Source organism: Terrapene carolina, unplaced genomic scaffold (genome assembly GCF_002925995.2).
Source record: "Terrapene carolina triunguis isolate 2854851 unplaced genomic scaffold, T_m_triunguis-2.0 Scaffold110, whole genome shotgun sequence".
Taxonomy (NCBI): Eukaryota; Metazoa; Chordata; order Testudines; family Emydidae; genus Terrapene; species Terrapene triunguis.
In genome coordinates this window covers 4945311-4957348 of record NW_020664461.1, presented here as the reverse complement: position 1 = coordinate 4957348, position 12038 = coordinate 4945311, and the positions used below count along the sequence as shown (strand labels likewise).

The 12038-nt window shown below is 67.7% G+C and overlaps 1 protein-coding gene across 1 annotated transcript in view; it reads right to left on the bottom strand.

The window, feature by feature from the left end:
* The window catches only part of LOC113406575 (sodium- and chloride-dependent glycine transporter 1-like), a 62649-nt gene that overhangs the window by 37821 nt on the left and 12790 nt on the right, over positions 1-12038 (bottom strand). The window contains exon 2 of the mRNA XM_029911603.1: positions 267-423. Coding sequence (XP_029767463.1) covers positions 267-423 — 157 coding nt within the window. The remainder of the gene's footprint in view (positions 1-266; positions 424-12038) is intronic.

The window sequence follows — 12038 nt, the reverse complement described above, 5'->3', positions numbered from 1 at the left end:
CAGCCCCCCTGCTGCCCCCCCGCTCCCTGCAGCCGAGCCCCCCTGCTGACCCCCCTGCTCCCCGCAGCCCAGCGCCCCCTGCTGCCCCCCCGCTCCCCGCAGCCCAGCGCCCCCTGCTGCCCCCCCGCTCCCCGCAGCCCAGCGCCCCCTGCTGCCCCCCCGCTCCCCGCAGCCCAGCGCCCCCTGTTGCCCCCCTGCTCCCCGCAGCCCAGCGCCCCCTGCTGACCCCACCCGCTCCTGCTGCCAGGCCACACTGGGGCACACACCTCCCCCGTTGCGGTAGCAGAGGTAGGGGAAGCGCCACACGTTGCCCAGCCCCACGGCGTAGCCCACGCTCGTCAGCACAAACTCAATCTGGTTCGTCCAGTTGCCCCGTTTCACGTTCTCGTCTCGCTTGGTCGCCTCTCCGGGGACGGCGCCATTCTGCGGAGAGAGGGGGCAGGTGCCATTAGCAATGGGGTGCCCCCCGCCCCCCAGGGCCCTGCCCAGCTGGAAAGAGCCCCCCCCCATGGGAGAAAATGGAGGAGGGGAGATACTGTGTTATGCAGCCAGCTCCCCCCCGATTCCGGCCCCCATGGCTGCTCCAATCCTCCTCCCCAGATGCTGGGGGCCCCCAGCCCTGCAGGGAAGGGGGAGGAGGACCCCGCCTCTGCAGGGAGGGGGGAGGGGAAGGGGGCCCCCAGCCCTGCAGGGAGGAGGAGGGGGAGGGGAAGGGGGCCCCCAGCCCTGCAGGGAGGCAGAGGGGAAGGAGGAGGGGGACTCCATCCCTGCAGGGAGGAGGAGGGGAAGGGGACCCCGGCCCTGCAGGGGGAGGTGGCAGTGGCCCCCCAGCTTTGCCCTCTCCCCCCCCCCCGCCCGGCTGCAGGGAAGCGGGAGGCTGCGGCCCATACAAAGCAGGGCTGAGCGGAGGCAGCACAAAGCCGCCTCTGTTCCCACCGCCCCCCCGCCCGGCCTGCGGGGCCGCTGGGCAGCCGGAGCCTCGCACTGCGAGCCTGGAGCCGCGGGGGGAGGGGATTGACCCCCCCAGCCCCCTCACCTCCCCTGGGGGCCAAAGTGACACCCCCACGGGGGAGGGCGCCCGGGGGGGGGAAGCTGGCCCTGGGGAGTTGGGGGGGCCAGGACTCCTGGGTTCCCACCCCAGCTCAGGGAGCGGGATCTAGGGCAGGGGCTGATGTGTCTGGCGCTCCCCAAGTTACACCTCACTTAAAAACCCCTTGATCCAAACTCAGACCTAAACTAGAGAAGTGCCCGGCCGCTGGTCCTGGGCGATTCCTCTGAATCAGGAGAAATCAGTGGGTTGGAATATTCCACTGGCCTTGTGTGTCCGTGTGTAGTACACACAGCCATGTACACAACTCCTGACTCGGCTAGTGCTTCTCATGCCGCCCAGGCACATCCCTACCCCCCGGAGGAGCTCAGGCCCCCGGGGTACCCGCACCCCAGGCCGAGACCCACTGCGCTCCCCCTTCCTTCTCCGGCCCAGTCGGCAGGGCCGTGGGTCTCAACCGGGTGGGGTACAGAGTCGCTTGCTTTTATAGTTGCAGGGTCAGATGGAGGAGGGCTGGTGGCTGAGACACTGCGTCCAGGGCTGATTTTGGGAGCAAGGCGCTTCTAAGGGAGGTGAAACTTGGGGTCCGCAGGACAAGGCAGCTCCCTGCCAGGGGTCCCCTGAGAACAGCTGCCATACAGCGTGGGTTAGCTGGTGGAACGGGGGGGATGAGGTGTGTGTTGGGGTGACAGAGGGCCCAGAGTCATCACAGTTCACGCTCACGCACAGCACAGGGAGGGGCGGACCCCCCTCTCCAGGGCAGGGTCCGGAAGCCGACCTCCGGCCGGGAGGGTCAGGATGGGCCCTGGGTGGGGGATCTGCTGCTGTGGGGTTCCTGCTCCCCCATCCACACGTGGTGCTGGGCATTACCCGCGGGACAAGGGGCTGGATGGGCCACGGGCGAGTGTGCCCAGTGAGCCCTGTGGGCCAACGCTCAGAGCCCACCGGGACGGGGCTGCGGGTGTCCTGGCGAGGCAGGGTCTGGCACCCAGCCCACACCACAGCTCCCTGCCGGGAGGGGCACCTGCATTCTAGGTCACCCCAGGGACCACCAGAGGGGAGACCAGAACGGCTCCTGGGGGGTGACAAAATCCGTGGGGGAGCTCTAGGCCGCCCTGCGAGCCCCCCCCCTGCGGTGAGAGACGTCCCTGGCACCTCCCGCCCAGTGAATGCACAGCGGAGACTACAGGGGCCCGCCCAGCTGGGCCCTGCCCAGCCCCACGACACCGAGTGCTCAGTGCCAGGGTGGGAGCTGGGCGCCCGATGCCAGGTGGGCACTTCCAGCACAGGCCAGAACCAGCTCGTTCTCTGGGGGCAAGAACGGCGCTTTGTCCTGCGGGGCGGCCGGTGTTGGCACCGGGCTTGGCGCACAATGCAGCCTCACACCAGGGCACAACAAAGGAGCGGCTGCGGATGGCGGCAGCCCAGGGCCCAGCACCCCTGGCCCTGGGCAAGGGCACCCGCACCGTGACCTCGCCCCCAGCCAGGCTGGCACAGGGCCCCCCAGATCCCAGCCCCCCGGTGCCCTCACTCCCCATGGCTGGACCTGCCCCGTGTCCCCTGGCCCAGGCGGAACTGATTCGCCTCCAAGGGCGCGAGGGAGCCCCTCCCCTCCCCGGGTTGTTGGGAGCAGAGCCCCCAGCTCCGGTGAACCCCCTCCTGCCCACTGGCTGCGCCCCTCTGTCCTGCAAACAGGATCCCCCTCCAGAGACACAGAGCCACCGCGCCCACCTCCTGCTCCCCACCCGCCCCCGGCTCTGCCCCTGCGGAGCGGCCCCCAGCCCAGCCACCCCCCGCGGAGCCCAGCCAGATACGGGGAGGGGGCTCCCAGGCTGGGCCTGGCAGTGACCCCGGGCCAGCGCCCCCCATGCCCGGCTGGGCAGGGAGACGGCACCCCAGGGCTTTAGGGGACCTGTCCACATCTCCTTGCCCTGGGGGCTCCAGGCGAGCTCTCGGCCCTGCTCTGGGAACTGAGGGGACGCCGGCCGTTCCCCCCACACTACGGGTGAGCCTCCCGCTCGCTAACAGCTGCTGCGAGCGCCCTGCCAATGCAGCCGTCGCTTCGGATCGGCCTCAGGCGCGTGGGGCGCCGGACCGTGTCATTCCATTAGTGCCCGGAGCAGCCGGGCGGCTGCAGCCACTTCTCCCGCACGGCTCGGCCAAGCCCAGCATCTGCTGAGAGCCAACGCCACACATGCCAAGCCGCTGAGAGCTGCCCAGCCTGGACGGGATGTCCTACTCAGAAAGCAAGCCACAGCCCCATTGAGCCAGTGGGGATCCCGGCCCCACGGCTGTGAATGGGGGTCCCCCAGCTCACAGCGCATGGGTGGGGACAGGCTCTTTGGGCCTCTCTTCTCCCAGCCTGCCCCATTCCCAGCAGGCCCCAGTCCCTGCCCTGCCACATGCAGCCATGGGGCCCAGGGCGGCTCTCCAGCCCCACACACCGCTAGGCTGCCAGCCCATGCCTCGCTCTGTCGCTCCTAGAGCCTTCCGTGCTGACCCACGGGGGAGCCTGGCCGGGGAGGGGGGGCAGGAAGTGACCCCAACCCCCCAGGAGCACCGTGCCTGCTGGCAAGCTCGAGGCACGAGGCTGGGGCCCCGGCCGGCTGCATGTGACGGCGCCACACAGCTGCGTGACCCATTACCGGGCTTACATGCCTGGGTGCCCGGCCGGCGTGGGCACGAGGTGCACAATTGCTCAGGCATTTCAGCACGGAGCTGTGGGCTCCTGATGGAGCGCAGCGCCCGGCTTGGGGAACAGCTGTCCACGTCTCTCCTGCAGCCCTCGCAGTCCCCCTCCATCCCGCAGGCCCTTTCCTCTGCTCTGCCCTGCCCGGGCCCCTCTCGCCTCCACAGGCAGGGAGCCAGGGGCTGGCACGTGCGGCAAGTGGGTCTCACTGGGTGCTGCCAGCCTCTCTGCGAGATGGGGCGTGCTGGCCCTGACCCCTTTGACGGGGGAGGAGGCGCGGGGGGATGGGGGGGTGCAGCCCACGTGCGCAGGCTAATTGCCTGGTTGACTTGCAGAGCAGTGGAAGCAGCGCTAACGAGGCTGGCAGCCGTTCAGCCTAATCAGTAGCAGCGTGCGTGGGCCAGGGGCCGGGCGCTGCCCTCGCGAGGGGCTGGGTTCAGACCCAGGCGATGACCCTGGGGGCAGCCGTGCCATGGGAGTGCCCGGTGCATGGCATGTGGGGACCTGGCTCCATGGGTGGCACCTTGCAGCACTAAGGGGGGAGGAGGCAAAGCAGCCTGTGGGGCCAGAGCCAGCGCCCCGGCCCCCTGCCATGAGGCCCTATCTGCCCCCTGCCCTGGCAGACAGGGCCCCCAAGCTCTGCTCCCCGGGGGAGGGGCCCAGAGCCCAAGTCCTGGAGGGCATGATGGTGCCACAGTCATGCCCAGCCAATGAGATGCAGTGGGACACCAGGGCTGTGCATACGGCCCTCACCCTGCCTTGGACCTGCCTTGGCCTGGGACAGGTGCCTGAGCCCCCTGGGAGAAGCCCTGCCCCGGGAGAGGTGCACCAACGCCTGCCGTGAGCCCAGCCGCGGGCAGTCCCTGTGCGAGGCCAGGCATACTGGACAGGGGCACGCTGCTGCCCGCGCTCCAGGGAGCACTGCAGCCCATCCCGGTGCTGAGATGAACCCACTGTCAGCACCCACTGCCCTGCACCCCCACTGCACGGCTCCAGCGCCCCCGGGCCCCCCGGCTGGCTCCCCAGCTCGGTCCGCGTCGCTCCCGCAGCCAGCCATGGACAGGCACCCGCCCGCCTCACCCCCCAGCCTGCACGGACGCAGGTGCCCACTGCCCCCGGCCAGTTCAGCCCTGAAGCAAACACAGCCACAACACAGTCCCCACTGGGAACCCAGCAACCAGCATAACCAGAGCCACTGCACCCCGTTGTCCCTGGCACCAGCCCGGCTCGAAGGTGGCTCTGCTCTGGGCCTCGCTCACAGCCAGGCCCCTTGGACTGAGTCCGGCTTACGGCAGTGGGTGCACACACATGTGCATGTGCACACATGCAGGGACACTCACGAGCACACACACACATGCACACTCACATGTGCACACACATACACACATGTGCACACACACACACTCACATGTGCACACACTCACACGCACACACACATGTGCACGCACAAACACGTACACACACGTGTGCACACACACGCACATTTGCATGTATACACACATGTGCATGCACACTCACATGCTTACACACACACACATGCACTGGTGCAGGTACACACACACAGGCGCCAGCTCATCCCAGCCCTTTGCCCTCCCTGGTGCCAGAGCCTTGTCCTGCCCGTGAGCCCCAGTCACACCGACGCTGGTGGGGTGGGCCAGGGCCGTGCACCCTCCCGCAGGCCCCGGAGGGAAGGGACTTGCCTGACATCACACAAGGGCTGGGCCAGAACCCAGGCATCCTGGCTCCTTCCCCTGCCTTCGCCAAACACGCCTCCCCCTCAGGCTGGCCCAGCGAGCAGCGCGGGAGGGCGGCCAGGCGGGAATCACGGCCCAATGCACTCACAGGCCCATCACAGGCCCCGGCTCAAAGGGCACAAGGGGCCATCGTGATCTGGTCTGACCCGCACATGGCCCAGCCCCTCACCCCCCTCCTGTAACAGACCCCGACCTCTGGCCGTCACGGTACAGAGAATCTGCCCTTTACTCTCGTTCAAACCAGCGAGTGCCCTGTGCCCCGTGCTGCAGGGGAAGCGAAACCCTCCCCATAGTCTCTGCCAATCTGACCCAGGGAAAATTCCTTCCCCACCCCAAACCGGGCGATCGGTTAGACCCTGAGCATGGCAGGACCGCCCCAGCCAGGCTCCCGGGAGAGAATTCTCTGCAGTGACTTGAGCCCTCCCCACCTAGGGCCCCATCACTGCCCCTTGGGGATGGCCCCACAGATGGGGGGTGAGGCAGGGCTGGAGCACACACAGCCCCGGTCTGGCCTTAGGCGCAGCGGGCACCAGCAATCAGCCTTCCTGGCTCGGATCCTGCCACGGCATCCTGCTCCCCACACGCCTGCCCTAGGCAGCCCTGCCTGGCCGTGCGCCCCGGCGCTGGTAACTAGCTAAGGGCCAGACTCCTGCAGGGAGCTCCAGGCGGCAGGGACTGGCTCAACGTCTGGGTCACAAGTTTTCCTGGGCCAGACTCAGCCCTGACCCGACCCCAGTGCGGGGAGTGGGAACGGGCAGCCCCCGCTGGGTCACTAGGCCAGACTGCCCTGAGTCACAGCCACGTCTCACTCGGGAGTCACCCCAGGCGCCGCAGGGGGAGGATCGGGATTCCCTCCGGAGCCACACCCGGGCACTGGGAGTCCAGCCTGGCTCTCCCGGCCACCCAGGACATCACTGGCACCAGGCTAAGGAACAGGGAGAGTGCAAATCCCGCACTGCGAGTGACATCCTGTGTGTGCCAGCCCGGATCACAACCAGGGTCGTGGGGCAGGGCAGATCCTGGTGCCAGCACAAGGGGCAGATCCCAGTGTGATGGCACAGGGTGGATCTGGGTGTGATGGCACAGGGTGGATCTGGGTGTGATGGCACAGGGTGGATCCCAGTGTGACTGGCGGGAGGGGGGATGGAGGGGTCGGCATGCCGGGAATCCGTCCTATCTCCCCAGACTCTTCCCAACACAGGGTGTATGGCACCCCTTCCCCAGTGCGCATGCACACACACACGTGCACACACACGCGCACATGCCCACACCCACACACAAGCACACACCCACACCCACACACACATACACGTGCGCACACACACGACCAGGAGGCACAGTTCAGCCCCTCGCTCTGGCTATGTGGATTTCTCTAATACCCTGACTGCCGGAAGATCCCCGAACACTCTCAAACCGAACTGCCAAGCTGAAATGCAGCCAGTTCTGGGGTGGGACAAGGCAGCTGCTGTTCACCAGCACCCAGCACCGTGACCGGGGCAGGAGAGGGAATGGAAACCCCCCTGTTCCGGGTACCTGAAGCACCAGCGTGAAGTGCCCGGAGCCGGGGTTTGCCCCAGGCGAGTGGACGACGTGGCACTGGAGGAAAGGGACAAAGGCTCAGAGGGACTAAAACCTGCGAGGAACTGGGCCGTGGGGCCGCTAGGAATTGGGAGGGCAGAAAGCTCCTTGCAAGCCAGAAAGGTGCCCCCTTGTGCTGTCCTGGGCATTGGGGCCAGCACTGCCTATGGGGGCCAGCGCCCCCCACTGAGCCCCTGCCCCGCTCCCTGCCCCAGCGCCCCCTAGTGCCAGCACTGCCTGTGGGGGGAGAGTGCCCTCCCACTGAGCCCCACCCCCTGGGTTTCCCTGGGCATGGTCCTGCCCAGCTCGGCAGGCTGCTGCCCCCCCCCGGGGGCCCGGTGGGTGACTCCTGCCAGCCAGCGGCGGGTCAGTCAGGGCCACCCGGCAACAGTGGGGGCCCCATGAGCTGAGCTGTGGGGGGCTCAGTTCCAGCACCCACATCACAGGCAGGCTCCGCAGTGACACCAAGCCCACCTGGCCCAGGGAGACTGGCCGGCCCGAGCCCCTGTGGGACGCTGCCCCGCTTGGGGTGGGCTCTGCGGGTGCCATGGGGCTGCCCCTGCGCTGACGCCCGGCTTCTGAAGCTGAAATTTACAGTCCTATGGGAACTAGATGCAAATTGGCTCATTAAATAATTATCATAAAGCCCCAGGTATGGAGCTGCCCAACACATGGCTGGGGACCCCTCTGCAGGGGTCCTGGGACCAGCCCCCTGCCCAGCCTGCCCCAACGGCCGGTTGGCCTCCCGGCTCCCGACGCGGTGACTGGGGCACCCGGGGAAGCTGCGAGCTGCTGTGCCGGCTCTTCCGGTGCCGTCTGCCCAGGCCCCCTGCTCTGCCAGCGCATGGCCCCCGCCCCCCGTGCCCATCGGGCTGGGGGGCTGCCCCTGCTCAGGGTCTCCACGGCATTACCCCAGAGTCCCACCAGGGTCACCAGGCCCAGGCTCCGGACCAGCAGCCCCCTCCCTGTGCCGGGGCCCGGCTGTGAGCCCCCCGCCGAGCCAGGGACTCAGGCAGGTCAGACCCGGGCGCCCTGGGCACCGAGAAAACCCCCCTGACATCATCTGCCTCTGGCACCAACATCACAGCTGGTTTCCATGGGGATGGCTGTGAGGTCACAGGCAGAGAGCTGGGGGGGGGGGGGCGGTGAGGTATAAATAGATGCTAATTAAATGTTTCCAAATAGCCCTTTCCCAGCCCCTCCCCCAGCAGCCTCTCCCCAGGGACACCCCCCAGCTCGGCTGGGGGGGAGGGGACACTGCACCAACCCGGCCCCGGGACAGGGAGCCCCACTGCAGCGCAGGCTCCGGGGGAGGGGTGCTGGGCTGACAGCCCGGCCACAGGGGAAGGGGGGGCTCTGTTTGCCCCTCCTCCCTTGGCAGCTCCTGGAGCCCGCTGGGGGGGCACTGCCTGCCCTGCGCCCATCTGCTCCTCTAGCTGCACAGGGACACGGGCGCTCGACGGCTCCCGCCAGCCTGCGCCTCCCTCGGGGCCCGGGCCGGCACTGGGCCCACTCCTCCTGCCACCCCTGTGCCACGTGAACCGGCCACAGAGCCCCTGCTGCAGCCAGGGAGCCGGTTGGGCTCCACCCCAGCAGCAGCCGCAACTGTCTGTGGCACAGGCGGCCTGAGATGAGCAGATGAAAACAGCAAGTGTGTGTAACTGTGTGTGTAATTGTGTGTGTAACTGCGTCTGTGTATAACTCTGTGTGTGTAATTGTGTCTGTGTGTAACTGTGCATCTGTGTAACTGTGTGTGTAATTGTGTGTAACTGTGTCTGTGTATAACTCTGTGTGTGTAATTGTCTTGTGTGTAACCGTGTGTAACTGTGCATCTGTGTGTAAGTGTGTGTGTGTGTGTAACTGTGCATGTGTGTGTGTGGGGGGGAGCCAGGAGCATTTGGCACTGTGGGCTTGTGGGCTCATGACAAGGAGATGGCTGCAGAGACACAACACATCCTCCTAGCCCAGCCCTGGGCTCCCCACACGAGGGCCTGTCTACACAGAGATATCTGAACCGGTGCAAACCCTGGGCAGCTGACTCCACCGAGCCATCCACACCCCTCGCCACGGCTCTGCCAGCCCTGGAGATGCAAAGACCCCGCAGCCAGGTCGTGCCATGTCCCAACCACCCGGGCAGTTTGGGGGAAGCTCAGCTTGCCCATCAGGGCCCTGGGCTTCCCATCCTCCCCACGTCCCCAGCGAGACGCTCCCCAGACACCCCAGCTCCTGCTGCTCCCCTTGGATTGGCCTTAACTTCCTAAGCAGATACACGGCTGTTAAAGGGCTGCTGCTTTCCAGCCCAGAACTGGCTGCATCTCGGTGATGGGAGAGCGTGGGAGCCCACAGCACCAGGGCAAGGAGGGAGCGAGGTGTGACGGGGGCGGGGTGTGATGGGGGAGGGGGCTGGGTGTGATGGGGTGTGTGTGATGGAGAGGGGGGCTTGGGTGTGACGGGGCTCGGTGTGATGGGGTAGGGGGCTGGGTGTGATGGGGGCTGGGTGTGATGGGATGGGTGTGACAGGGAGGGGGGCTTGGGTGTGATGGGGCAGAGCTGGGTGTGACAGAGAGGGGGCTGGGTGTGACAGAGAGGGGGCTGGGTGTGACGGGGTGGGTGTGACGGGGGGCTGGGTGTGACGGGGAGGGGGCCGTTCACGTGGCTGCCCTGCCCCACGCGGCCGTGCTGGGATCTAGTCGGTGCCCTGGTCCCAGGGAAGCGGCTCAACTCGGCGATGCTGGTGAGAGAAGCCGGGGAAAGTGGCTCCCCCCGGCCAGCCCAGGGGCCCGCATGGCCCGGAGCCAGGCCCCAGCTGGACACAGGGGGGTTGGCTCTCGGCTTGGGGAGGGCTGGTGCCCCTAGGAAGCCAGCCAGGGGGGCCGTGCCATTTTGCACCCCCGTCCCCTGAGACGCCCCTGGCCCGCCCACCCCCCAGAGCCGGGGCAGGGCTGAGCGGCTCATCCCCACACGCGACCCCCAGGCCCGCCCCTTGCTGCCAGCCGGGCACGGACAAAGCCATTCCTCAGCCTGGGCCCCGTCTCACTGGCGCGGGCACAAAGGGGCTGTGAGGGAGAGCCAGGCAGCTCCCCTCACCTGGAACCCGTCTCCACACCCGGCTCCCCACTGACCTGCTCAGCAGGGCAGGGAGGGGCCTGGCCGCCGGCGCCCGCCATCCTGGGGGAGATTCTCGGAGCCGCTATTCTTCTGCAGCTTCATTCACACCCCTGGGCTCAGCGCGGCCAGCGAGCGAGCGGCCCCGGCCCCTCCCCCGCGCGCTCGCTCACTCGCGGACTTGGCATTACTTTCGGCTCAGCTCGTCCGGCGCGGCGCTGCCCCCCGCCCAGCTCGGCTCTCTCGCTAGCAGAACAGCTCGCCCCCCAGCAAGGGGGCTGGCAGTGCCCAGGGCTCCCCCGGCCCCCGCTGGCACAAGCCCCTGGCTCAGGGCCATGGCACACCCACGCAGCCTGACCCCAAAGCAGCCGCTCTCTGGCCGGGGCAGTGAGGGTCGCCGGGGTAGTGGCCCGAGCTCAGGACAGGGCTCCAGCACCTGAGCCAAGCGCAGTCAGCGAGGCCAGCACCCAATGGGGGCTGCACCCCAGGGACTGTGAGATGGGGGGGCCGGGAACATCACTCACAAGCTCCAAGCGCCAGGCGGGAGCAGGCTACGCGGCTTGATGAGACCTTGCCCCACCAGATCCCACACAGCACGGGGGAGCCAGAACAGCTCCTTGCACCCGCCCCGATCCTGCCCTCCGGTGCCCCCGCAGGGGTCAGATCAGGATCAGGCCACACCACTCCTATCACCAGTGTCTCCAGCCTGTCAGTGGCCTTGGGCCAAGTCACTCCCGAAGAGCGATGCCACCAACCCCTTGCAGCTCACCCCACCGTGCCTCAGTTTCCCATTTCCCCCACCCCCTGGGGAGAAGGATTTACTGGTCCCTGCTGGTGACAGACTTAGGGACAGTGTGATGGAGAAGGGAGCAGGGAGTATTAACCTGGGAATGTTGCGTGGGAGTTTTACTAGTTTACTGTCTGCATTGAGACTAGACGTGGAGGGGAAATAAGGGGGGACGTCACTGAGGGATGACACTTGGAGCCCACCCGTAAAGCCTGGCAGCGTAACCTGAGCCCAGGTGGGGGTTGGGGCCAGGTGACACCGTCTGCCCGGGAAACTGGACAAAGGCTGGAGGGGCGTGGGGGGGGGGGGCGGGGCGGGGGGGGGGGGGGGGGGGGGGAGGGTGGGGGGGTGGCGGGGGGGGGGGGGGGGGGGGGGTCTGTTTGGGGGGGGCTGGGGGGGGGGGGAGGCCCAGAGCCTGGGTCTGGGCTCCCCACCCCCTAAGATGTACCTGACTGAGGGGTCCTGTCTTCTGTACCTACAAGCCCTGCTTTGACTGTGTTCCTGTGTCTAATAAACCTTTGGCTTTACTGGCTGCCTGAGAGTCTTGGGGAATCAGGGCAGCAGGGGGTTGTGGGTCGGGAGTGAGGGATCCCAGCAGAGCTGGGGGGCAGGTCTAGGGCAGCAGGGGGCTGTGGGTCAGGAGTGAGGGATCCCAGCTGGGGGCAGGGGGAGCTTGACTCGCCATCTCTCTCCCAGCCCCCCGGGATCGTGGCCTGGCCCCGAGGGACTCAGCCCAGGGTCGCCCCCTGCTGGCGGCTCTGGCCTCAGCCTTCCAGGCCCGTTGGGCTCCCCCAGGACGGCACCGGGGCAGCTGGGCTCCAGGAGGGGCTGGCGGGTCGGGGTCTGCGGCTCATGGGGATTTGGCTTGCAAGGGCCAGAGACGCTTCTGCCCCCTGAGAACCCCCCGAGACCTGCCCCACCCAGCTGGGCTCTGCTCCAGGGTACTGATCTGACAGTGGGGCAGTGGCAGGCTGCCCCCCCCCCTTCCCGGCTGTGCAGCCAGCGCAGTTTGGCCTTAATGAAGCCTCATTAGTGGGACCCAGCTGCTCGCAGCCCCTCCCCCCTGCCCCCGCCTGG